This window comes from Sorex fumeus, unplaced genomic scaffold (genome assembly GCF_029834395.1).
Source record: "Sorex fumeus unplaced genomic scaffold, SorFum_2.1 ptg000030l, whole genome shotgun sequence".
Taxonomy (NCBI): domain Eukaryota; kingdom Metazoa; phylum Chordata; class Mammalia; order Eulipotyphla; family Soricidae; genus Sorex; species Sorex fumeus.
Window position 1 is genome coordinate 10,574,512 of NW_026606087.1, and position 27,334 is coordinate 10,601,845.

Sequence of the window (27,334 nt, forward strand, 5' to 3'; positions counted from 1 at the left end):
TATATATTCAATATGCCAAACACAGTAACAATAAGTCTCAAAATGGAGACGTTACTGGGCCCGTTCAAGCAAATCGATGAACAACGGGAGGACAGGACAGTGTTTTCTTATGAACAAGCCACAGTTTCTTGGGGACTTTGTTCCGCAGAGGCTCAGAGATGAAGTTATATCACCAGTCATCCAGCAGATGGCAGAGCTGAGCTTCAAACCCAGCCCTGTTTAATCCCAAATTAGTTTTTTAGGCCCTGTTTAATCCCAAATTAGTTCCATGGGGAAAGCGCATGCTTGGCTGGAGTGTGTGCTTTGCGTGTGGGAGGCCAGAGTTCGATCCCGGGCACCACCCAGTCCCCCAAGCACTGAGCTGGGAGTAGCCCCCGAGCACTGCCGGATGTACTCCAGAAACTTAAAACCAAACAAACCAAAGAGATAGTGGGAAACTGGCATAGGGGCAACCTTGTGGAATTTGATATCACTTGTATGGGAAGGGAAGGGGAACGGGCAGGGGGTTTGAGGAGAGAGAGGCCCACAGGGCGGCCTACCACCAACGGATGGTCACAGACGCCAGTGCAGGGTGCAGAGAAGGGAAGTCGCCACCATCGACCCCATGCTTGGAGCACCCTCCACAAATCCCCTCTCAGAGAAAGCTGCTCCACCGGGCACAGCATGAAGAGTCGTATCCTACCCTAGATCTGATGACCTTGCCGTAGTCATACTGCAGTCCCCAACTGTCCACCCTTTATCTCCAGGATAAATTGCCGGGGCTTGAAGCCTTTCTGGAGAGAATCCCAGCTGATCTTCCTCCTTTTCTTTTTTGAGGCTGCCCATGTGATTGGATTCTGTGATCGAGAGCTTCCCAAATAAGAGTTCCCCCCTTCCCGGTACAGGGAACATTCAGCCAGTCAGGCAAGATTTGCCCCAATTAGGTGCTATTGAGATCCAGATGCTGGAACCCAATGATACTCTGAATTCTTCCCCTGCACCCAGGACAGCGCCACCACAGTGGCTGGCCCTGACAATGACAGTGCATCAGAGGTCACAAAACTCAACTTTTGGCACTATTTTGGATGTGCTGTGCTGTTTCGTGGTCACCTGCCTGGAGTGTCTTTTCTGTCTGGCATATCCGGGGAATCTGATTTATCTTTCAAAGCCTAAGTGTTTCCTCTTCCTGAAAGTTTTTCCAGTTCCTGGGACTGGAGATGAGTACACGTGGTAAAGAACCTGTCATGCATGTGGCCATTGCCTGTTCAAGCCCCCAGTACTGCATATACCTGCCCACCCACCCCCACACCCGGCACTTCCAGGGCGGGCTCACTCCTGAGCAGAGAGGCAGGAATAACCCCTGAGTACTGCTGGGTGTGATGCAACACAAAATAAAACAACAAGAAGAAAGTTTTCCAGTTCGCACATGCAGCCCTTCATTGAAAAGGACTCTGTGTCCGTAGAAACCTTCATTGGAACATCTGTAATATTCAGCACAGCCTTTCTTAGGAGAGATCAGAACTCCTTCCCTCTAAACCACTGTCTCCCAGAGAGAGTGACCCTGTTCCTTGGGGAGTGCTGGAATGATCTGGGAGGTGGCAGTAGCCCTGAGTGTAATTGGGGGGCACTTCTGGTTTGTTTTCTTAAACATGGCAGATTTCCAAGGTGGGTGGGAGTGAACTGGGACTGAAGAGTGTCTCAGCATGGCACTTGTGAGCAATCTGAAGGCCAGAGTTAGGTTTTACTCCTGTGTGTCCAGGAGCCTGGAGCAGGCACTGGGCACTTGGTGCTGCAGCCGGGTGTGGTACAGGAGAAGGCAGGTGGGAGGTGGGATGTGCTCATCTCAGAAGCAGGCAGTCCAAGCATCAGCGAAGGCTCCTGAAAGAGGCTGCTTCCAGTGGCAGGCAGGGGGGATGTCCAGGAGACGAGAAGGACATTCTTGTGGCAAAGGGCCAAGAAGCCAGAGACTCAGAGGGACCTTGTTTACAGTCCTGGATATTTGAAGGCCAATCTGTAGTGAGCAATACTCAGGTGATCTTAGTGGAAAAGGAACCAGGTTAAATAGTACTATGAGAAGGTCCTGCAGGGGCTGGGACCAGAAACACCAGACGGGATCCACTGGAAAGGTGACGGATCATGTAGGATTCAGCCGGGGGAATGCAGTGAGGCCTGAATGGGCGAGTTACAGAGATGGGGAGAAGGCGGCCATCACTAAGGGGAAAACTGGTAGGAGAGAGGCCAGTATGGTTTGGGACATAGGCTGGGAAGATCTGGCTTGTGGTGGCAACTTGTTGATATAGGATGGAGAGAGACCTTTCACTGAGGGGTGGGTGAAGGACAGTTGGGCTGAGGCTGATAAAGGAAAGAATTTGAAGACTGTACTTTGCATGTTAGCTGGGATGCAGGGTGAGGGAGTGAGAGGGGAGAGAGAAGAGAGGGAGAGAGGGAGAAAAAGGGAGAGGGAGAGAGAGAGGGAGAGAGGGGGAGAAAGAGGGAGAGGGAGAGAGGGAGAGAGAAAGAGGGAGAGAGAGGGAGAGGGGGGAGAAAGGGAGAGGGAGAGAAAGAGAGGGAGAGAAAGAGAGGAAGAGGAGGGAGAAAGAGGGAGAGGGGGAGGGGGGGGAGAGAGAGAGAGAGGGAGAAACAGGGAGAGAGGGAGAGAGCAAAAGAGGGAGAGAGAGGAGAGAGAAGGAGGGAGAGAGGGAGAGAGCGCGCGAGAGAGACGCCTGTGCTGTGGGACTGGGAGGTGGGGGGGACACTAAGGAGCCTGGGGTGCAGCTGCAGATGTGCGGGGAACAGGGGAGGCCAGAGCCGTGGTGGGGAGTCTTGGGGCCTTCTTTCTTGCTCTCACCCTACATGCCCTCCCCAGACCAGAGGATAGTACAGGAGCAGCCCAGAAGGGGGCAGCCTATGTCCACTTCCCTCAGCTCAGTTACTACAGAACAGTCAGAAGTTTCTAGAACTGTTTTCCCCAGCAGGGCCTTTATCAACGCAAAGTCCTCCGTTGAGTACAAGTGCCTCCCAGCCGTCCCCAGGAACAGCACCAGCTATCAGGTCTGTGCCGACCGTTGCACGGGCGCCCCTCAGAGTCTGCAGCCACATAGAAAAGTATAAAACGTATAAAGGCAGCGGCGAGGAGCAAAGGGACGGTGGGAAACGTGGGGTCTCCGGAGCCACTTCTGGGGTGTCAGGTCCACAGCTCTACTTGGCTCCTGTCAGCACCCTGGTCCGAGAGGCCGCCTGGCTGTGCGCCAGCTCTCCACTGAAGCAGACTCAGGGGCACCCCCCACATGCCTTCTGTGCTCCCAGGCATGACAAAAGTCATCTCCAGTCCTCAGAGTTGGAAGTGGCCGGGCCACAGTCGTTCAGCAGCTGGTCCTGGCTCAGAAGAGTCTGAAAAGACACGGCCGAAGGGGACAGTTGAACAGGGAGGCCACATGGGAAGCAGTGGGGTGCACAGCATGGTTCTGGGTGATACCTGCACCCTATAAACTCCCACGGCCCTGCTCCCTGGCTCAGAATCAATAGCAGGACTCTCTGAGACAAAACAGAACGGTTCCTATTCTCAAACCAAAGTTGCTATTTCAAGGCCAAAAGAGGTGATAGTGAGGTAAGAATGGCAAAGGTGGGGATGTCCATTTCAGCACGGGCATCAAGTGACAGAAGCTGATTAAATGATTCCATCTGAATTCAAGGAGATTCTGCTTTTCACTAGGACAAACATTCTTCTGAATGTGCCTCAGTGGACCAACAAGTGAAGGGTAATGACAGGGTCTAGAGTGTGGACACGTTCGTTACAGTCCCTGGGTATAGCCCAAGAACTAATGGTCCCTGAAAGGTAGAGAATTTTCTTCATGCTGGTCTCTCCTTGTGGCCCTTGTGGGCCTTTAGCCATAGGAATGAGATGCTGCTAAGCCTGCTTCACAGGTACCTCAGCCAAGGCTGAGTGAGCATGGCTGGCCCAGGGCCCCAGAGCTGGGGCTTGGCCTGGGGCACCTACTCTCCCAAAGACCTCCTGGCCTGTCCCTGGCAGTTTGCCTTGTGGACATGGAGAGGTGCCAGCATTACTCAGGAAGTGAGAGCAAAATGTCTCGTGGGCAGGGAAGGCAGAGCAATGTCCACTGGGTTTGGGGGTCAGGAGTTGCTGCAAATATTGGGATTTCCTCTCAGCTCTGCCCGAGACAAGGGCCTGGGGTCTCATGTGCTGAAGCTAAGGATGATGATGCTTCCCGTTACCCCGACAGTTCTCGGTCCCACAGCCGCATCTGCAAGCCACATCTCATGCCTTGGAGCGGTCCCCAGCCCCTGCCTCTGCTCTCCCCTAGCAGGCGTTGCGACTCAGGCTCCAAATGAGGAGCCAGGCCCTGTCCTGGGCTGGGGACACTCCCACATCAAGCTTACAGCGTCTCACGAGCCTTGTGTGACTGCTTTTTTTTTTTGGGAGGGGGGTCACACCCAGTGATGCACAGGGATTACTCCTGGCTTCACACTCAGGAATTACTCCTGGTGGTGCTTGGAGGATTATATGGGATGCTGGGAATCGAACCTGGGTCAGCTGCATGCAAGGCAAATGCCCTACCCGCTGTGCTATTGCTCCAGCTCTGAGCCCCGTGTGACTGGAAGGAGGGGGGGCAGAGTCCTACCGTGAGGCGATGAATGTCTTGGGAGAGGAGCCCTATCTGCAGCACAGCACCTTCCGAAGGGACCATCTGGAAAACGGGCAGCAACTGGGTCAGCACACGCAGACACGCAGCGAGGCCATGCACGTCGGGGCCACTCAGGCATGCGGCTGGGGGAGCAGGGAAGGAGCAGGCGGCGAGGTCCTGGGATGGGGTGGGGGTGGCGCCCCCAGCTGTGCAGGTAGTCAGGAACGTGCTCTCCTGGGTCCAGCCCAGCACCCGCACCGAGGGTACCCGGCAGCAGGATGGGCATGGTTGGTCAGAAGCTCTTCTGCACGTGCCCGTTGCTCCAGACACTTCCAGGAGTCAGGAGCGATAGGGATTGCAGGACTTCAGGGTGCCGAGTGCACTGACAATCACTGGCACCAATGGGCCCCCAGACGCCAAGATGCTCCCAAAGTTTTAATGGCCATCCGGGTGCCCTCAGTGAGTACTGGTGGGGAATCCTGGCCCTGGGGGCCTCCCCACCCCCTTGGAGCTGCCCACTCCTTCCCTCAACCATGTTAGTGTAGATTTGAAGCCTCCAGAGTAAACTTCTGTCTTGGTGGAAAGTGGAGGAGACTGGGCAGAGAATTAGCAACACGGAAATTCCATCCATGCAGGTGTGAAAACAGGCGCATGCACTGTCTCTGTCTGGGACAGGGGAAGAAATATGGGACAGAACTGGCCACACAGCTGCCCTGCGTGGCTCTCAGCCCCCAGCAGCCTCTGCCACTCTGTGTTCCCCAGGACTTGGCTCAAACACCAGCCTGTCAGCCAGTGGCTCCTCTCCCACTGGCTAGACTTGAGGGAGGCCGTGACCTGAGCTGACAGGACTTCCTGAGGCTGCTGGTACTTAAGGAGCGTGTCTTGGCATGGGGCCCTGTTGGGGACCAAACCCCCAGTGGCTCCCTTGAATCTTTAGGCGCTGCTCCAGCCTTCTGAGAGTTTCCATACAGCTGATAGGCTTCTACTGATGAGGCTCCAGACTCAGTGGCTCTGGGCAAACTGGAATCTCACCAGGAGCCCATGCTGGCGAGACATGTGTGTCACTTTATCCTCAGCCAGCCCAGGCCTCATGGGAAGACCATTATCAGTGAGTCAGCGACCAAAACCAAAGGACCAGTCTGTTCCAGGACAGAGTGACCAAATGCTATAGTAGCGGGTAACAGAGAGGCTGGCCAGACCCATGAGAGGGCAGAGGGCCCTTCCAGTAATACCACCCTCTTATCTGCCCTTTAACCCCATCACAAGGCTGTTTCTGCCACTGCCACCATCAACCTCTGGGGCCTCCTGACAGGCAAGGCCAACAGGCTATGCATAAGGCACAGGTTTGGAGGCGTGATCTGAAGGCCGAAGCCTCAACCTACTTTGATGGAGACGGGGTCCCTCCTTGCTCTACCCCCTCATCTGCTTGGCAGATCCTCAGTGGGCTCTAGCCTGGGACCTGGCTCCATGCCCTTGACTCTCAAGTTGGACAAATGAACAGGACTCTTTCCCCAGATGGGCCTGACGCTTTTCCCCGCCACGGTGAAAGAGAGGCTGCACTGTTCGTTTTCTACATAAATACTGTTTTTATTACCAGAAAGAAGCGACCACCTCTGTGGTAAGGCACGACACGGTTACACTGGCAGTGACACAGACCTCCTCACTGTGGTCCAGGCCCTCTCGGCCCAGGCTGTGGTCACAAGCTTAAAGCACTTCAGCTTGGCCTTCAACTGAAGTGCAGTGGAGGGCACCTATGGTCCAAGATCCCTGGAATTGTCCGTATTCTCTGGACTTGGGTCCAAGTTCATGTGTTTCTCTGGTGCTGAATATCAACAGCAAAGACCTGCTACCAATGAACAAGCATCTTCTTCCTGAGTCCAACTTTGGCAAATAGTTCCCCAAAGGCGCCAGCAACCTTAGCAAAGATGCAGCACCCAAACCCGCAATGCCATGACCTGGCCACCTCAGGGTTTGAAGTGAGGAGCCCCAGGATGCACAACTGCTGGAATATTCTCTGCGAGCCATGCACAGGTGCAGGGGGGTGAGGTGCAGTGAGAAGGTGACACACGCAGAGTTACTGTGAGCTCTCAGGGTGGGGCACAGTGAGGGCAGGTGACAAGGGCATCAGCTAATCTGTCCCACCTGGTCCAGCCCATCCAGTTCTGGGGAATCAAGGGAGTTGAGGACCCGGTAGCCGCTGTAGACCCCATGACCGTCCCCGGCACTGTCACTGGATTCCATGGGGCAGATGTAATCAGTTGATTCATCAAACTTCTTTTTTCTGATATTTCCAAAATGTGAGAATCCCAGTTTCCTTGGCTAAAACAGCAAAGGCAAGATTATGAGATGATCAGGCCGGTGGGCAGAGATGATTAACAGGAAACTTAAACACAGGTCCACGAGGAAAGGAATAATGCAAATTGCTTCTAGAAAAGCTCTTAACATGGGTTTGAGGTTAGGAGGTGGTGCTCAAAGGGCTGGAGCCTGTGTTTTGCATGTGGGAACCCTGAGTTCAATCCCTGGTACCGCATGGCCCCTCATATACAGCCAGTAGTGGGTCCCAAGCATTAAGCTGGGAACTCTCACCACACCTACCCACCCACCCACTGCCAGGCATCACCCCCTCCAAAAAAAGAAAAAAATAGAATTCGGAACTAAACAGAGCGCCTATAAGAAATTTCTATGCAGGAAAAGACCAAGAGAGAAGTGAACCTGAACAGGGAGAACTGTTCCTTTCAGACTGCTGGACTCGCCTCAACACCCAGCAAGGGTACACTCCCCACCTCTTCTCCCCAAGAAATCACCTGGACACTTCCTCCCCACCCCCATCCCTCACATTTTTTTATCTCTTGAACCATACCCGGTGGTGCTCAAGGCTTCCTCCTGACTCTGCATTCAGAGACACTCCTGGCAGAGCTCAGGGGGCCGTATGGGATGCTGGAAGTGAACTGGGGTCAGCTGTGTGCAAGACAAGTGCCTTAACCCTTGTATTGTCTTTCCAGCCAACTGGTTCCTTCTCTCTCTGGCACTGTTCAACACAGTTTCTCTGGCACTGTCCAACACAGTTCTGAACTATTTCACCGAGGCACTGTGAGGGCTAAACTGGTGCCACAAAGTCTCAGCTAGGCCTCAGTTTCTGTTTCCCCAGAGCAGGACTTGCAGTTTCTCATAAACTCCCAGTTGAGTAATTCACCTAGATAAGAAACTGGGCAGTTGGATCTGGCCAGTCATGAGGGGTCAACTCACCCTTCTTGGAAAGAACCCCAAACTGTTACTGGTACCTGCTGCTAATTGCTGAACACTGTTGTAATAGGGCAATGCTAAAAATAGATCAGTATATAAACCGCTTCTTGACTGAACCCTATATAAACTGGTTGTGAGTTGGAGTCAGGGTCCTTGTCAAAACTCCACTGTGTTGGATGACACTTGGAGCCTAGCTTGGGCTAGCTAGCACTGGCTTGGGCTAGTAATAAAGTTCCTTTGCTTTTACATTATCGTGTGTGGACTTGGTCTCTCTGCAGTTGGGGATCTGAAACTCGGGCACAACAGCACACCTCTGTTGGGTGCCTCAGGTCTGTGCATAGTTCGTAGCTGGACCTCAGCTACCACCACTGAGACAGGACATAGGCCATCCTGGCTCCAGAGAGTGGTCTGGGGATGCTGGGGGTGTGGCCAGGCAGGTGGGATGGGCTTTGTGGCATTCAGCTTGCACCAATGAGCAGTGCTAAGCGCTGATGGTGGAGAGCCTTAGCACGCATGGGCAGCTGTGCACTGGCCACCTCCATGGCACATGGCCAAGCAGAGCAGATGATCATAGGACTGTCCCTGTGTTTCCAGAACAGCTCTGACCAAGACCCCATGGCACTGTGGCACACAGAGAGGCCTGACTGAAGGGAACCCAGACTTGGAAACTCATCTGCTTTTCAAGACAGTGTTGAATAGAAGGCAACAAGTTCCAACTTGCCTGCACAGAATTACTGTGTAAAGAGACCCACATGCTCTTAACTTGGATACTAAGACTGGCTGGGAACTAGCCTGAAACTCAGTGACAGACCAAATTTCCAAGCCGAATCCCCAGGCTGGTGAAACTGGTGTGGCTAGTCATGCTGCATAATCCAAGGGCCAGAGACAAGGTCCTCAGGGGTGCCCCAATCCAGGATCAGAGGGTCTGTCCCCAGGGGCCCCTCCAGAAAGGCTCTGGCAACTCACCCGAACTTTGGCTGTGGTGGTCAGTGGTGTATAAGCAGGTGAGGACATTTTCTCTCGCTTTTCCTGTTCAGCCTCGGGACCAATCAGGGCGTTGAACTTGGTAGTTAGGTGACGTCTGAGCAACGTCTTTTGTGGCGGGATGTTGAGAAGCATAGCCAGGGTGTCCCCAGTGAAGCGGGACTCCAGAATCTAAGAAAGCACATGAGGAACACAGATGCCTCAGGGTCTGACACTGCCCTTTTGGTCCTGTGTCCCACAATCCTCTCCCTGCTCTGAGAAGCCAGCACCACTTCTGTTGACTGACTACCTCATTCGCACAGACCAGGACAGAACTGTGGCCTCTAGCTATCAGGTCACTGTGGATGGGATGGAATCAGAGCTGCCTCTATTTCCTTTTCCTTTGATTTTTTCATTTGACAAATGAGTGGCAATACCGGGTCAGTTGGGGCAAGCAAAAAGCTATGTTTTAGTGAGGGTCTTCCCTTCCCTTCCTTGACCCCCATGTTCCTCTCAGAGGAGGCAGGGTTGCTTCTCATAAAACCCCTGTATCTCAGAATTCTCTCTCTCTGGGGCTAAGGAAGTCCCTCCTGATGCTGTCTTGTTTCCATGGGCATATTAATTCTTGACCACAAATTATCAAAATACCTCCCATGAGATGTGAATGATGAAGGGTTTCAGATCAAACAATCACTACTTTTAAAAAAACCCACAAAATTCATATTTACATCCAGGCTTTAAGAAAAAACAGTTTCTGGTACCCACCAAGGTAGGTGACTGTTAGAAAGAGCCACTCACAATGAGACCTCCATGGACACCACTCCCACGAAGGTTGGGTGCATATTCTGCCAGGTCCACGGATCTCAGCCACTCCATAACCCTGTGGTTGGACCATTGTACAACTTCTGAAGGAGAAAGGTTGCTCTGTCAGAGGGAGAAGAGAGAAAAAAAGTTAGATCTTATTATGGGCCCTACTATTGTCCATTGTGGGCCCTAGTAAAAAACTGGGCCTAGTAAAGACCCCAGAGTCTTTCCAGAATGAGACCCTCACACCTAGTGACCCAACAGTTAGACCAATCTAAGAGCCATCCCAGTTTCCAAGAACTGTAGCTGTCATAAAATTTTGCAGAATTTTCTACCTTCACATCTTATTCCAGAATCCAGTAGGCTCTGTAATTTCCCGATTAACTTTGTAACTAGGTAAAGGTAAAGGCCCTCCCGTTGATCGTCGATTTGCTCGAGCAGGCCCAGTAACGTCTCCATTGGAGACTTTGTTGTTACTGTGTTTGGCATATCGAATACTCTCGGTAGCTTGCCGGGCTCTCCGAGAGGGGCGGAGGAATCGAACTCGGGTCGGCCATGTTGGCTGCTTGTAAGGCGAACGCCCTACCGCTGTGCTATCGCTCCAGCCCTTATATAATAAAAGCTCAATGAGAAGTCAAGTAGTTTATAGTCAAAAGATCTTTTTGGTGTCACCAAATGTTTTAGGAGAGTGCAATTAAGCTGCTAAAGTTTAGTACCCACAAGTGGCATTTGAGTCTTCAAAATGCCCAGCACCATGGTGACCTCTAGAAGGAGCTCATACTTGCTGAATAGGGAGACAACAGGTGATGAAAGGTAGAAGTAAAAATTTTTAATCCTCCAGGAAATAGGATTACTCTTACAGCATGAAGATATTGATCTGGTGGAGACAATGGTGGAGGGAAGGTGTAATGGTGGTGGGATTGGTGTTGGAATATTGAATACCATAACAAATCATCATGAACAACTTTGTAAACCACAGTGTCTATGTAAAGTGTAAGGAGGAAATTGGAAAAATAAAAATAAATTAATTAAATGGGAAAAATGTTAATTTAGGAGGTCTGGAGAGATAGTACAATGGGTAGAGAGCTTGCCTTGCATGCAGTCGACCTGGGTTTGTCCCTAGCAACCCACATGGACCCTTGTGTAGTGCTAAGAGTAATTCCTACGTGCAGAACCAGATGTAACCCCTAAGCAGCACCAGGTATGGGCCCAAAACAAAACAAAACAAAATGATGTTAATTTGGTGGTGAGAGTGGTGCTGGAGCTTTGTGTGCTTAAAGTGGGCAGTTCTCTGAAAGGGGCATGAACAATCAGGGATGCGAGTGAGGGAGCTTTCTGTATTAGCTAGGGTGCTGCCAAGAGGTATTTGTGCTTTTTTTTCCCCTGGAAAGGGGGCAATAGACCCAATAGGTTTGAGGGCCTTTGATAAAGTATAAACAATAACACTGCTGTAAGCCATGTTACATCAGTTAAACAAAAAGATTCATATAGGGGCCTGGGAAGTGGCCCAGTAGAGCACCTGCGGGTGGGAGATATGCCCCAAGTGCTGCTTCACAGAGACAAGTTGTGTCACAACAAGTTTGCATGCCTGAGAGGCACCACAAGAAATATGGGACCTCCAGATATCCCAGCAAGGATGGGAAAGGTGGGAGAAAGATGTCCATCTAAATTAGGCTCCAGGGCATATAAAAAACAGGGCAATGACAATCTTTTTGGCACCCAACAGGAACCCCAATGTTCTTGAATTATTTCTGGGATTCTCCAGAACTGGGTTATTGTATTTATGGCATTATGTTTTCAGTACCAAAACCTAGTCAGGGACCCCCTGTGTAGCTGGGAGGGCAATTAATTTAGACCTGGTTCTTTATAATTTTCTCCTTTGCTCTCCTACACTAAAACCACCTCTCTACTTTCTTCCTCTCCTGTGTACCCATGCCTCATCTCCTTGAATCATGATGATTTTGAAACTTTGCTGCTTCTGCTCTCTGGTCATTGCATAAAGCTTTTGCAGTCACACGTGCAGATAAGGCTGTTGGGTTGCCATGAAGCAGAAGCAAAAGAAAGAATCGCAAGTACTGTAGTCCGAGATGCAGTCATTGTGTGGAGATGGCCTCTCACTTCTTTGCACACAGTCTGACAGGGGTCATAGCTTGGGGCACCTCAGCTTGAAGGGCCCTGTCCTCACCTCATCAGCTGGTCGCCGGTGCAGGCAATGGGGGTTGAACTTGTTGACATGTAGCACGTGAATGGCACATTTGATGCTGAGATGGTGTAGTTGGCTGGTGACTTTTAAGAAGAGTAGATCATTCTGGAAAAGCAAAGTTTTGGTGGATAAACTTGAGTTTCTAATCTAACAAAAGATCCCCAAGATTATTCCCTAATAGGCAAGTCCCTCATACCCAGAAGTGACCCACGGACACCCCAGTAGTATACTTTGCTACTGGCAAAGTCTGGAACTTCTTAGGTAACCAGTGATACTAATGTGTAAGAATATGAAGGAGGAAGCGGAACCAAATTAAACCCTCATGCTTCCCCTGAGCTGAGTGCTCATGGGACAGGGGAAGGTGGTCAGGGAAGATCCTCACCACAGTTAGGTATTGCAGCATACGTCCATCAACTCTGGATTCATGAAACTGGTCTTTGTACTGGGGTAAGCCAATATCATCAAGCCAACCTACAGGAACAGAAAAATGGGTGTGCTCAAACTCAGGAAAAATGGAGAATGTGGATGCAGAACTAAATAACTGTTTTTTCTTTTTGGGTCACACCCAGTGATATACAGGGGTTTCTCCTGGCTCATGCACTCAGGAATTACTCCTGGCGGTGCTCAGGGGACCATATGGGATGCTGGGAATGGAACGTCCTAGGTCAGCCACGTCCTAAGGCAAATGCCCTAACCACTCCAGACACCCTAAATAAATTTTTTAAAGGAACATCAAATTATCTATGTTTTTGTTTCTTTGGGGTCATACTAAGTAATGTTTAGGGGCCACTTCAGCTAGTGCTTAAGAGATTCTGTGGTGCTGCGATGGACCCAGGCCCCCTGTATAGCATGACCCCAGCTCTGGGCTGTCTCTTGCCTCCATAATCAATGTAAGTTCTAGCTGTGTTCCCCTGAGAGTTCAGTGATTCATCTGCCTCTCCCAAGGAGACAACTGTCTTTGAGAGTCATTCACAGGGAAACCATCTGCCCTTCGGAGTGACCAAAAACACAATACACAATTCTCTGTCCTTACGTGTCACCCAGATGTGATCTAGCAATGCCGACTTCTCTTCCTGCTTGGTGTTGATGGCTTTCACTGCCAAAACCAGCTTCTTCCTGTGAAGAGGGTGTTTGATTCCCAGCTCCTGAATTTGAAAGATGAAGACAGAAGTGAAATTTCAGTCAGCAGTTTGCCCCTCAGCAGAGTGTGTCTGGGTGAAGCTACACAGGCAGTGATAGAGGAAATCTCGGCGACCTGTCCCCTTCTTCCCTTCTGTGTGCAGGAAGGTGCTGGCCTGGGATCCAGCTCCCCACATGCTGGTTTAGGAATAAATGGCACCTTCTCATCCAGAGCCCAGTCCTTACCTTTTCCATGTCCTGAGGAGTAGCTGTCAGTAAAGTGTGCCCAGAAGTCACCCATTGCCTGGCAAAAATCACATACTGGCTGAGTCCAAAATCCTCCAGCCAGGCGCACACTCGCTCTGTGCTCCACTGGGCAAACGGGGCGTTGGCATCACTGGGAACACAGAGAAGTGAAAACATCCCGGTTAGAAGGAGCGCCAAGGCTCCATCTGAAGGAAACTCAGCAGTAAGAGAACCCTTACACAAAACACACACACACACACACACACACACACACTCCAAATAATGGGATCCAGTAGAACAAAAGTCCACTACAACAAGCTCATTTAGGGTAGAAGCCCAAATTCACTATGGTAACACCTAGGCTGACTTTAAAATCTGCCATTCCCAGGAGCATGTAGCAGCTCCAAGAAGCTCCGAGAATAAGAGAATTGCCTTTAACAAGCTAGAAAAATGTGAAAGTCATTCTTTCGAGAAGACTTCTCTGTCCATCAAGTAACACCTAAAAACCTCAGTAAAGTGACTAGTTACAAGAGGCAGATATACACATCTTATATATGCACATGTGCTTCTTAGGCACACACAATTCAGCTATTTTCAAAATACTATCAATGCAAAGATACTAATATTTTAAAAGTATTAGTTATTACAAATGTAAAGATATTAACACTTATAAAAATAACTTTGAATCTCATTAACGTCGATCTCAAATATAAAATGTCTATGAGCTGCATACAAGGGGTAGGTGGGTGCTTTGTAGCTGGGGGCATGGGATTATGGGAGGAGACATGGAAGGCTGGTTAACTACAATACGGCAGCTGAGCAACATGAAAAAAGTCATGAATAAGTGAAGAGTCTGGTCATGTTCCGAGCCAGGATGACCAGCTGTTACAAAGCCACCAGTCTTAAGGATGTGAATTTTTCATTTAAAAGTGTGACTACATCAACACATTCAAAACCTCATTAGAGTCTTTAGGGTAGAAAGAGGGTTGATACAGTAAATTTAAATTCATTTTTACAAATAAATGGGGATTTGGGGGCTGGAGTGATAGCTCAGCAGGTAGGCCTTGCACATGGCCCTCCTGGGTTCGATTCCCAGCATCCCATATGGTACCATTGAGCACCGCCAGGAGTAATTCCTGAGTGCAGAGTCTGCACTGTAATACTGTTCTCCCGCTGTTCATCAATTTGCTCGAGCGGGCACCAGTAATGCCTCTATTGTGAGACTTATTGTTACTGTTTTTGGCATATCGAATATGCCAGGGGAACTTCCCAGGCTCTGTTGCCACCTGCATTCGGTAGTCTCACGCCACTTCCCCCACCCTGGGGAGGTCGATGGTGCTGAGCAGGCAAAGGAAGGAATGAGGGCCAGGCTAGTTGGTATCAATCGTAGTTTATTCCAATCTTCACTTCCCTTCTGCTTCTCTCTGTCAAGCCTCAGCCCCTCTCCTTTCCGAATCTGCCCTCTGGAGCCTGCGCCCCATCTTACAGCCTTAGTTTATATAGCAATCACGTAGGGTGGTGACACGATGGTGGGTTGAACATTAACAAATCAACAATGAGAGATAAGAACACTCCTCCAGGACAGGAGATTAACTCAAGGATAAAATCTCATCTAAAGAGATTATTCCAGATTACTAGGCGATCGGCTCAAGGGTGGGTCCCAAGAGGGTATGTTCTTTCCTCAACTAGTAATCTACTTAAATAGTTGTAGTAAATCTACTTCCAATATTTCTAGCAATATCATTCTGTATGAGCACAGTAAGAGATATAAACTTACAGTTTGGTTCTTCCTGAGGACATCTCAATATATATTCCGCAGTCCTCAGGCCAGGTTAGTCTTCCTAGCGCCAGCAGGGTCCTAGTCTCGTCATTACCTTTGGATCATGACAGCACTTGTCTATGACTATACCCTCAACTTATAGTTGAGTACTGTGGCACTTTGGCCTGGCCCATTTTGATGCCAGGGTAGCTCACAACTCGCCCTGAGTCCATTTAGCCCTCATTGGGACCGTGCTTTGGGGTGCTAGGAACTAAGGGCAACTGAGTCAAGAAAGCAGATGCCCAGGAGTAAATATTATTTGGAGTCAATCAATTCCCAAGTTACAAAGCATAATATTAACTGTCTTCCTGTGTCCATACAGAAAGGACATTGCTTTAAGGTAAACTATGCAAAAGACATAACTTAAAATACAAGTTCGGTGTCCTTAGAAGAATCTGATTTTAGAAACTAATAGAATCTGATTAGGGAGAAAAGGCTGGGGAGGAGAGTACAGAGAAGAGTTTACAGATAAACAGAGGAATGGGAGTGACTTGGGAGCATTATGATGGGTGTAACCCGATAAACCTAAGCTCCCTGTGGCAAGGGAGAAAGGACAAACCAATGTTATCTTACACTGACTTCCCACTGGCAAAATATGTCTTAAGGTGGTTTTCTCCTTTCCTCAGTCCAATAACTCAATCAACATCTTAATACTAGTTATTTTCGTATGGACACAGTAAGAGACACATAGAGGTTTGTAGGGCAGCTCTCCTTGGAACATTTTGCCACAGACTCAGACTACAGTGCTCAGGCCAGATTAATCATTCTTAACCCTAGCAGGTTCCGAATATAGTTATTACTTTTTGGATCATGACAGCATTTGTCCATGACCAAGCTCTTAATTTATAGTTAAGCATTAGGCACTTTGGCCAGGCCCATATCGATGTCAGGGTAGTACATAGCTCACTACTTGCCCTGGGTCCATCCAGTCCCTCACTGGGACTCTGCCTTTGGGGGTGCTAGGAAATAAGGGCATCTGAGGCTAATAATGTTATTTTACAGTTCCCCTAGGCCACCAAGGCTGGAGCAATAGAACAGTGGGTAGGGTATTTGTCTTGCATGTGGTCGACCCGAGTTTGAATCCTCCATCCTTTTTGGAGATCCCGGCAAGCTACCGAGAGTATCCCGCCCGCACAACAGAGCCTGGGAAGCTCCCCTGGCATATTCGATATGCTAAAAACAGCAACAACAAGTCTCACAATGGAGACGTCACTGGTGCCTGCTCGAGCAAATCAATGAACAACGGGAGAACAGTATTACAGTGCAGACAGTGCTGTTTATGTACTATTATTGAACAATAATCTAGGAACTTACTCACTACTTTTGTTTGGAATTTAGTGAATTTCCACTTCTGTAAAATATCAAATGGGGGGATAATATATTTTTTCTTGTCAGAATAACTTCACTTAGATTTTATCACATATCAATCCCAAAGATTTTATCACATACATATTTATTTCATTTGTTGCATTCTTGCCTGCAGGAGGTCTTTTTGCTCAACACCACAAGTAGCCCCTAAGCACCACTGGATATGGCCCCACAACAAAAACACAATAAAAAATCCATACACTGGTCCTTCCCGCCCTGCCAAGACCACGAGTTGCCCCCCACAAGCAGCTCTCCAGCAAGGCCATGGCCCCAGAGGCACACGGACCTAATTCGGAACCCAGCAGCTTTTGGCAGAAATGTGAATGGACTATGCATCAAGCTATGGCGCTGTGCCCTCCCTGGGAGGGAAAGGGTGTCTGTCTCTTCCACCTTTCTCCAACCCCTCCCTTCTCCCTGGCAGCACAGTGGCCACCACCTCTGAGCTTATTGGACAGCCAGGTATGAGCTGGCGGTGACGGGGCAACTGTGACCTCATGGCATCCCATGGAGGTGGAACCGGCAGGTCCTTCCCACCCCACCGAGACCACGAGTTGCCCACCGACCCCTCCCCCCCCCCCAACAAGCAGCTCTCCAGCACGGCCATGGACCCAGAGGCACACAAACCAATCTCAGAACTATAAGGCTTTTGGCAAAAATCTCTCCAGTCTTAATTAGCAAATATCAAAAATCCAAAATCTTGCGGCTGCTATCATGGCCATGTGACATCAGATGGTCTTCATAACCAGCAATAGAAAACAAAATATTTCACGACGCCTTTTCAGGAGGTCTGATTGTTGGGGTAAAATTCCAAATAATAATGGTGCATCTTTTGTCGAAATAATGAATGTAATCAAAGTAGAGAGAGGGTTAAGTGGAAATCATCTGCCTCTCAGGCATGGGGAGGGGTGAGATGGGGGGTATATGCGCTGGTGAAGGGATGGGTGTTTGATCATTGTATGACGAGACCTGAAAACTTTATAACTGTTCTCACAATGATTCAATAAACTAAAAAAAAAAAAAAAGAAAGAAAGAAAGAAAGAAATGTGATAGAAAGAGGGGGGGAAAATCAGTACACTGAAAGAAACTTTCAATAAAATCAAGATACCCATGGGGCTGGAGAGATAAGATAGTGGGTAGAGCACTTGCCTTGCACACAGTTGACCCAGGTTTGATACGTGGGAACCCATATGGTCTCCCATACCCCACTGTGAGTGATATCTGAGCAACAAGCTTGGAGTATCCCTGAACATTTTGGGGCCAGATGTGGTTCCAAAATAAAAACAAAACAAACAAAATGACACCCTACTGAATGGAAAAAAATATTGGTATGTCATACATATAAGGGGGTTAGTATCCAAAGAAACCAGAAGGCACTTAGAAAGTGTCTATTATCAGGAAGATGTAAATCAAGACAACAATGAGGTATTATTTCATATATGTGACAATTAACAAGAAATGTGTTGGTAAGAACAGAAATTGGTCCAACCATTTGTAAAACAGATGTAGCACAAGCATCCTGTGGTTACTACAGCATTATTTACAACCACAAGCTGGAAGCAACAACACAAGTGCCCATCAAGAGATAGTTGGATAAAGAAGAAACTATATATATATATATATTTATATATATATTAAAATAAAAGAACAAAAAGATGAATTTCTGCCATCTGCAACAACATGGATAGATCTAGAGTGTACTATGCTTGGTGATATAAGTCAGGTGGAAAAAGAAAAATACTATATGATTTTACTCATACATACATTGTATATAGAGACTAAACAAGCAATTGAATTAAAACAAAAATAAACTTTCAGAGTATATATTAACAGTTATCAGAAAGTAAGGGATAAAGGGATGGGGAAAATGGGGTAAAGGGGTCTAATCAATAATTAAATAACCTTCTTTAATCTTTAGATCTAGCACATGGCTTTCGAGTCTGATTGGCTTATTGATTTTTAAAAACATTTTACTGACATTTTAAAGCCACATCTTTTGTCACTAAAATGATTTCAAACAAAACAGCAAAGAAATAACAAAGGAAAAATTAACAAACTTCACTAGTACATAAATCAAAAACTCTGATTTTCAAAGTAAAATTCTGCAAACAAATCTAATAAACAATAACCTGTCTAATAACTTATTAGAGGCAGCTTTAAAAGAGAATAGATAGAACTCTATAAAAATATTAGATAACTAAATGAAAGAAATTAATAACTAAATAAAATTGGGCAAAAAATAGAGACAATTCCCAGAAGAAGAAATAAAATGACAAATTAAATTATCAGTAAAAATGTGGTTTTGGTGGTTGGGCAGATGATTCAAAGTGATGAAACTCATGTGAGAGGCTCAGGTTTGACCAGCTCAACCACATGGTTCCCCAAATCCCACCAGGGCTGCCCTCCAAAATATATGGGTTTGAGGTCTATAAACCAGACAAGTATAAACAAGAAAACTACAAACAATGTTGACAAGGTTGAGCCTTTGATTAGCCATTGCTGAACAGTAGTGCCAACTTAATGCACATCAGGAAAATACAGAGAAAAAGACCAAGTTCATCCTTCCATAACCTTAGAAAAGAAGTTTTATAAAATAACATTGTCTAATATTATATTTTATTTATTTTTGCAGGGCAGGGAATCAAGCCCACAACCTCACCAATTATTCTATTTAAAACCATTACTTAATTGGAAAAAAGAGAATTGGGTCCAGATTCTTCCAGGAACAGACTGCTTTCCCTACAGAAATATTGGTTTAAGCCTGTAACTAAATATCTATAAATTTTAAATACCAAGGGACATTAGCATAAGATTCTATTGAATTTTCTGTGTAAGAGAAACAAAGCCTTTTCTTGGCTGCCATCTCCGGATGCTCAGACATTGTAACAAAGCATCTGAAAGGCACTGGTGTCTTATACACAGGAGCAGTGACCAGAAAAGTTGAGAACCCCAAAGGTGGTGGGATGGGCTAAGGATTTGTGTGTCCCATCCAAGTGCACCCCTGGGGTGCTAACAACATGACACTACAGGGAAATATTCTTCTTCTGTCTGATCTAGTCTATATTGTTCCTGAGGATTAATGTGAATTATGCACCCCCTAATCAGTTACTCACTGTACCTGGCAAATATTAAGTGATCTTAATGGGGCTTACTTCTGGCTCTGTGCTCAGGATTCACATGGCAAGACTTGGGAGACCATAAGCAGTCTGAGATAAAAAAACCCACATTGGCCACATGCAAGGCAAGCACCCTACCTGCTATATTCTATCTCTCTAGCCCTGAAAAAAGATAAACTTAAAGAAAAAAAAATTAGGGCATCATGGGAACAGTCATGAGAAACTTCCCTTACTGATCCCTTGACAAGTGCCTACAATGTTTTGCAAAGCACAAGGACCCTCTGCACCTTCCACAGAGGTCTCTGTGGAAGACAGGCCTGCCCCGGAGGCAAGTGAGACCAGGATGCCCTTTTCCCTGACACCCTGGAAGAAGCTGGCCCTTGAGTTGAGGGTAGCCCAGATGGCTGATGCTTCCAGGCTATCTTCATCAGCCAACTACCTACTTCACAAATGACAACTGAGGCACAGAGAGGTTTTGTAATGGTTTAGGGTACCCTGTTAGGAAGCAACTGACTGACTTATACATATTCTACTGAGATCCAACCTGGGTCTATAATTCTAGAATGTTCTGAAGGGCTGCACCCGAGCTGCTCCATCTAGTACACAAAGACATGGCCAACAGTGAATTTAGGATGTGCAGAGCTGCTGAGGTCCATGACAAGGCAGTGGGCCATCTCTCACCCCAGCTTTTACCTCAGTGCACCTATAAATACAAGCAATGTCTGCTTGTGCTAATTCAAAGTAGTGAGTTCTGCAGTTGGAGTCCCTGAACTTCTCTCTGGGACATTCAATGTCCATCCTCACCCTACCCTGGACTTCACACATTCACTGCAGATGTACTTGAGGGAGCCTTACCTTTTTTGACCCTTGGGGTCTCTGGTCCTTGAGAGTCTTGGCCCTGCAGTTGCCCGGAGTCCACCTCGTCGAAACTCTGCCATCCCAGGTGCATCAGTGTTGAAATTTCCTGACTGAGTTCTTCGGATTCTGCACGGAGGAGGCCAAGGAACAGTCAGAAAACCTGGAGTCTATGGCACCTCTTCCTATAGACTGTACCAGCCAAAACCACAATGCAGGCTGGCACTGCCACTCAGAGCCTCCCCAGAGGTCAAGAATCATACCCCAAAGTGCTTCAAGGCCAGACCCAAGTCTAATCCTGCCTCTAAATTACGGACCACTTCCTGGGGGTAGGTAGGTAAAGGAAGGAACCAGGAATTTTCTGCTTCATCTATGCACTGGGTGAGCAAGGGAAGCAAGTCTTCAGCTTCAGTGCTTTCAGACTAAGCCTTGAGAAGACAGAATTAAATCTCATCCATGTGTGTTTTCCAAAGCATGTGTGGTGTGAGCCACAGAGAATATGCTCAGGGTGTGGGGGATGGACAGTGGCCTAGACTAAATGAAATATAGAGCAATGGACTGGGTTTAATGAATACCTTTCCTAGTTCTTCTCTAGGTCCTGAAAAATAAGCCAAACTCTTCAAGCCATTAATGGCTGTTTTTATTACTCTTCCAACACGAACAGAAGTTTAGGTAGATCTGCCAAGTCAAGAAGGATAGGAATCCCAAATAACATAATCAGGATTTCCACCAACAACTTACTTTCCCCAGATTTTCTTGATGCCTTTGGGGCTCCGTTTAGCATCTGGTGTCAGAGGAGACTGGGGGCTCGACTCAGTACCAGATGACGTGGATGAGAGGTCATTGGCTGTGGCACTGTCATCCCAGCCACTTTCCGTGTCTCCTAAGATTGAAAGGAGGTAACAATATGAAAAGTAGGGAATTGACCTTTGAAAACTTTCTCCCCAAGACCTGAGTCTTCTTTCAGTGGGAGCTTAGATCTTTCCTCAAGACAGAACTTTGCAGTAAGACCCCAAACCCCGGTGTGCTCAGAGGCAATTCTTAAGAATTAGTGAACTTAACCTCTCAAATTTGGACCCATGAATGTCTCTAAATTCTATGGATTTTGAGTCCAATTAATCATAAGACAACTCCCATAAGGAGTTTGCTTTCTCTTCTCCAAGGGAGATGCAGGAGTAAAGGCAGGAGGAGGCCCTAGAGGAATGTTTGAGGTAGGGGGTAGGTAGGTGTGGGACAGGGAAACAAGGGCATTTTCACTCTCCACCTCACCTGGAAGGGTACAGTACCTAATACGGGGGCACTGACACTCCGGCCACGGTCTCCAGCCAACCAAGAAGCAGAGAAGCCACATGAAGAAGCAAGAGAGGCCAAAGTCCAGCCCAACAGAGTTATAGGGAAGCAAAGAAATAAACAAGAGAGTCATCGAGCAAGGGAGAAAAATTCAAACAGAAAGAAAATCCTGCAAGGAAGGACCAGGTGAATGGTAATGGAGCCCACAGGATTAGCACAGTGAAAGGTTCCCCACATCCAGGGACCAAGGTCTCCTAGAGCCACTTCCTGGCATGCTGGGGCAGCTATGCTCAGGGTGAGGCCAGGAAAGAGGAAGGCCATGTGACACTGTGTAGTGCCAGAGCCCACTTAGCTCTGATAAGAATGATCTGAAGCTGTAGTGGGTGCTCTCTGAGAGACACTTGGACACATTTATTTAAGGCTGTATCTGGAGTTCCTGTAGCCAAAGACAGAATGACCAAAGGTAGAAGGCAACACGGGGGCTGGCCCAGTAATAATCAGGGACAGAGTCAGAGGTAAGCAGAGCTCTGTCAGGACCAGAATATTTATTCGCGGGTGTGTGTGTGTGTGTGCGCGCGCATGTGTGCGTGCGTGTGCGTGTGTGTTTGTGTGTGTACAGGATGAGAGTGTGTATGTTGGGGGAAGGGACTGTGAGAATTATTCTGGGAAGAACTGAAAGGGTTCAAGATAGGAGGAACAAAAAAGGAGGAAAATGGGGGTGGAGAAACTGCAGTTGTCAGGAAGTGGTGTATAAACCCTGCTTTTCTGAGGTGCTTGAAGTGTGACATGACAGCATGCCCAGCCAGAGAGCCTTCAACCCCTCTGGAAGAGAGGTCACCTGAGGCAGGCCTTGCCCATCCACAGTCCCACACCAGACTCCAGTTGCAGGCAGCGGGGTTGGTACAGGGCTGCTGTGTGATAATCGGGAGTACCAGAGCTGTTGTTCCAGAGGTCGAAAGACCAAGGGCTGGACACTCACTCAATCTCAGCAGGCTGCTCCCACTGGGATCCTGCTGGGCCGTGGTGGGTGGAGACTGGTTGGCCTCTCCATTGGGAATAGCTCCTGAATGCTTCCCAGGTAACGTGGGATATTTGTGCTCAGCCAGGAGAGGGCCATCCTATTAGAGAGAAAAAGAGATGAAGAATCAGACTTCACCGCTAGGAACTTCACAGATGAGGAACTGAATTTCTGCTCCCTAAGAGCACTTGGATTGTCTGAGAGACCCTTCAGAGATCATGCAGTCTGTGCCTGGCAAAGGGACCTAAGAAGTAATCTGCCCAACACCACACAGCGACATAGGCACCAAGTCAAGCCAAGTCCAGGGATGACAGCAATTGACACAAGCAGGAGAGCAAATGTCTTAAAAATGAAAGGACCTCATCTTTTCACAAGTGGCTCATGAATTAACGGTTATAAATTACCCTCAAGAGCCTTGAATTTATAAACTAGAATTCAGGTACAAGCTATATGATTGTTTTATGTCTACAATAATATCTATGAATAATTAGACAGCGGGTAGGGCGTTCCCCTTACAAGCGGCCAACATGGCTGACCCGAGTTCGATTCCTCCGCCCCTCTCGGAGAGCCCGGCAAGCTACCGAGAGTATTTGATATGCCAGACACAGTAACAACAAAGTCTCCAATGGAGACGTTACTGGGCCCGCTCGAGCAAATCGACGATCAACGGGAGGGCCTTTACCTTTACCTTTACCTTTACTTAGTAAATCTAGTAAATCTTAGTTTATAGCATGGTATTAATTACCTTGAAAAACATCAAGTTAAGGTAGAGCAAAGGGGAAATGAAAAGCAAGGGTCCAGGGCTCCATGCTAGGAGCATAATCTTCATGAGGTTCAGGACCCAGGCAATGGGACCTAACCTTGTGCTGAAACCCTAACCACAAGCTGAGTTGCAAAGAAATGAGTTGGTTAAAAAGGAGAAGAACTGAGCTTTTTTATTTGAAGAGAATATAATGTCCCCTAAATTCACAAATCTGTGAGGAACACAATGGAATGCATTGGAATGAGAAGAAACAAAACAGAGAAACTGAGGCAACATTAACCAAGGGAAGCAATTGCACGACTTGATTGGCCCCAGTAGAAAGGTCATATGACAAACAAATTTGATTTCAAAACTGACAAGTCAGAAAAGTAATGGAAAATTTCAGCAATAGAGACATCTTTTGAAGTTCCACTTAGTTAAAACTCAATTGACCCAATGAGCTGCTATATTTCCTTTGCTCATACCCTAGAAACTGTTTCAAATGCAACACATATTTTTTTTAATTCCAATACATCCACTGAAGAAGTTCAGAAAGGAGTAGCAGACTAACAGGGGGATAACAGACTAAATTCTAAAAAGAAAAAGAAATCTGCACCTTCTCCAGATGGAATGCCGGTAGCCATGAGCTTCTACAAGCGTGGCTCTGGCATGTGGGTACCAGGACTTTATTCCGAACTGCAATGGGGCCGCCCTGGCTCCCAGGCAACCTCTGATTCCAGAAGTCATGCCCACAACCCGCCCCCAGCGCCATCTTACAGCACACAGCAGTGAAGAAAAAAACCAGCGGGAGGGCCCCACAGCTCCCGGAGAATTCCAGGCCCCAACCAGAGCCGATATCACCGGGAGGTCCCAGATGGGTAAGGTGCTGTCTCCCCGCCTTCTCCAGATGGAGTCCCAGTGACCATGAGCTTCTACAAGCATGGCTCTGGCATGCAGGTACCAGGACTTTTTTCTGAACCATGCGGCCGCAATATGCAAAGTGATCAATGGAAAGAAAATTATCTAGCATTTGTCCCTGAAAATTAGGTTTGAGTGGTTGTGGGAAAATCTGAGCAAAAGATAATGCCCAACCAAAAAATATCTGGACTGTGTATTTTACTATGGTGCTATGCTGCCTTTGGAGGGGAAGGGTGTCTGTCCCTCCGCCTGTCCCCCTTTGCAGTGGTGACATGGTGGCCTGCATCTTTTAGAGCCTAATAAACAGCCAGGTATGAGACTGCATTGACGAGGCACGTGGGGCTTCATGGGATGGAAGGTGGAATCAGCCCTGCTCCCTGCCATGACAATGCTCTGGGTTGCCACCCTCAAACTCCACCTCAGGTTTCTGACCGACCATAAAACCAGAGGCACACATTCCAATCTCAGAACCCAGGGGCTTCCGGCAGTAATCCCTCTAGATTTATTACTAAAATATCAGAAATCCAAATACGCATGGCTATTATTGTGGCCACACGACATCATATGCTCTTCATAATCAGCAGTAGAAAACAAATTATCTAATGACGTCCTTGTGGCAGGTCTGAATATTGGGGAAAATTCCAAATGACAATGTTGTGTCTTTTGTTGTAATATTGAATGTGATCAATGTAAAGAGAGAGAGTAAAGTGGAAATCTGCCACACAGGTGGGAGATAGGTGGGAGAGGGGGTATACTGGGGTTCTTGGTGGTGAAAAATGTGCACTGGTGAAGGGACAGGTGTTTGATCATTGTATGACCGACCAAGAGTTGAACTGAAAGGCTTTGTGACTGTTCTCACGGTGATTCAATAAATGAATAAATAAATAAAGAAAAAGAAAAAGAAATCTGCAAGAACTGTCCTGAAAAGTGAAATAAGTAGAACCTTGAGAGCTGAAGAACATGTGACTTCTCAGTTTATGACAAATCATGACATAGAAATTGGACATGGTCTGACATGTGTTCAAGACCATCCATTTCCAAATGCGAGTTCATGCATTCAACTGCTTTATAGTGCCCCTGAGGCACCTGTAAAAACTATTAAGTCCCAGATTCTACCTGGTCCCAAAAATCAGCCCTTTGAGGGCCGCATACCAACTGGGAGTCTGTGTTTTTAATGAGTATCTCAGATTACATGGATCCATATTCAGTTTCAGGAGTCATTAGCTGTGGGGAAGTTCTCAAAATGTTTTGAGAGCAAAAGGGCATGACTCCAATGCTAGAACACTGCAGCAATGGGAGTGGGGTACTGCACTCCCAAACAGATTGCCATCACCAAACAGAATGACATCACCAATACCACCAACCCCAAGAGAGGGCAGAGACAACCAAGCCGCTGTTGGGAATTGCCCAGCAGCTCTAAAACTGGGCATCCATAGAGAACCAGAATTCAGATGTGTGAGAAAGACAATAATGGCCCCAAGGGCAATGAAATGGCCTCTTTCTTGGCCAGGGATATGGGGGTGGAGGGACTGCAGAGAGACAAAGTGGACCCAGATCCTGCTGTGTGGCTATGGCTCAGGCGCTGTGCTCAGGAGTGATTGCTGAGAACATTTGGGGGACTCATACGCAGTGCCAGGGATGCGACCAGGACTGGTCACCTGCACGGGAAGACCTGATTTCTCTGTCTGAGAATGGGCTCTTAGCTTCAACCAAAAGGACAAGCTGGGAAGGAAGAATTCACTGCTAGGGAAAGTCAGACAAGGTCAGGACACGATCCAGGGAAATCAAATCCTGTTCCGCTTCTGCTGTCTCCAAAAATAATAGCCCTCGTTATGGGAGAATGAAAAACCCAGCCAAGAGCTACATGTACAGGTTTTCCTCCAGCTGAAAGTAGAATATCACTATTTGGTATGCTAGGATAGGCTATTTGAGGTAATACTATTAGCATTGAATTATATGGGAAAAATGTAGGCACTCTCAGACTCCACCCCCATAAACCTACCACATTATACCAAACAGAAATATTCTATTTTCAGAGGACCTGTAACTAGCAATCCTGCTGCTCTGAATGTGCCCAGGGAGGGTACACAACAGGGTGAGAGACGCTTAGACACTACTGCAGCCCTTAGCCACTGGCTTAGCCCTTTCTTGTGACTTTCTCCAAACCTGTTTTGTCATTTCTAAAAAGAACAATTCATGCCTTAGCTTTAGAAATCACAGGAAGAAAACAGAGGCCATGATATCTGGATCTTGGAGTGACAAACAAAGGGCCATCCCAAGACCAAGATGGTTATAGGTCAGAGACCCACTTGCTCCAATGTGCTTGGAGTTTCAATGTAAAGGACTCATTGAGAACCAAATGCTGATTCTTAGGACTCTGAACTGGACCTATAGAGGGTGTCCTATATGAGAAAATGATGTTTAACTCTAAGAGAACCTGATGGACTTAATTCCTATGGGGCACCAGGAACAGAGGAGAATGACTTATTCCCTGGGATCTAGAGGGAGAGCCTGGATGAACAGATGAACATTTTAGAGAAACCCCAAAAGAGGAAATGACAGAATTAGAAGAGATGACAGGAGCTGTATCAGAATTAGTGAGCACTCAGTCACTCAGTCATAGAAGGTGAGGGATGGAGAACAACATTCAACATTGCAGGGTGTCACAGAGCAATTCAAGGACCAGGGAAGTAGTACTAGAAGTGGAGAGAGAGAAGTGTGTGTGTGTGTGTGTGTGTGTGTGTGTGTGTGTGTGTGTGTAAAGGGGGAGCCACATTGAACCAATTTATACTGCACAGACTGTGATCATTGTCAAAGCCATCTTTGAAAACAATAACTCTTTAATCTGGAATATTTTTTTCATCAGAAGCAGGGTCTCATCATCTCCTATTTCTTAGTAATCAAACCAGTATCTTAAAGCTTAAGCCTGAGACCTGACCCCTACTACCAAAGGAGCAGGTGGTCATGTACAGATGTGCTTTAGAATTTCTGTGAACAGCCCGTGTGGACAT

At 47.5% G+C, this 27,334-nt stretch overlaps 1 protein-coding gene across 1 annotated transcript in view; it reads right to left on the bottom strand.

Moving 5' to 3' along the window:
* Positions 1 to 2,810: 2,810 nt before the first annotated feature.
* Positions 2,811 to 27,334, bottom strand: part of PPFIBP2 (PPFIA binding protein 2) — a 179,541-nt gene continuing 155,017 nt past the window's right edge. Inside the window, exons 15-27 of the mRNA XM_056116123.1 lie at positions 22,625 to 22,763; positions 21,642 to 21,674; positions 21,097 to 21,238; positions 20,356 to 20,484; positions 13,201 to 13,351; positions 12,869 to 12,980; positions 12,218 to 12,306; positions 11,818 to 11,940; positions 9,627 to 9,752; positions 8,832 to 9,020; positions 6,765 to 6,941; positions 4,620 to 4,685; positions 2,811 to 3,369 (exon numbers count right to left, since the gene is read on the bottom strand). Of these exons, the coding sequence (XP_055972098.1) occupies positions 3,298 to 3,369; positions 4,620 to 4,685; positions 6,765 to 6,941; positions 8,832 to 9,020; positions 9,627 to 9,752; positions 11,818 to 11,940; positions 12,218 to 12,306; positions 12,869 to 12,980; positions 13,201 to 13,351; positions 20,356 to 20,484; positions 21,097 to 21,238; positions 21,642 to 21,674; positions 22,625 to 22,763 (1,548 nt within the window). The 3' untranslated portion in view covers positions 2,811 to 3,297. The remainder of the gene's footprint in view (positions 3,370 to 4,619; positions 4,686 to 6,764; positions 6,942 to 8,831; positions 9,021 to 9,626; positions 9,753 to 11,817; positions 11,941 to 12,217; positions 12,307 to 12,868; positions 12,981 to 13,200; positions 13,352 to 20,355; positions 20,485 to 21,096; positions 21,239 to 21,641; positions 21,675 to 22,624; positions 22,764 to 27,334) is intronic.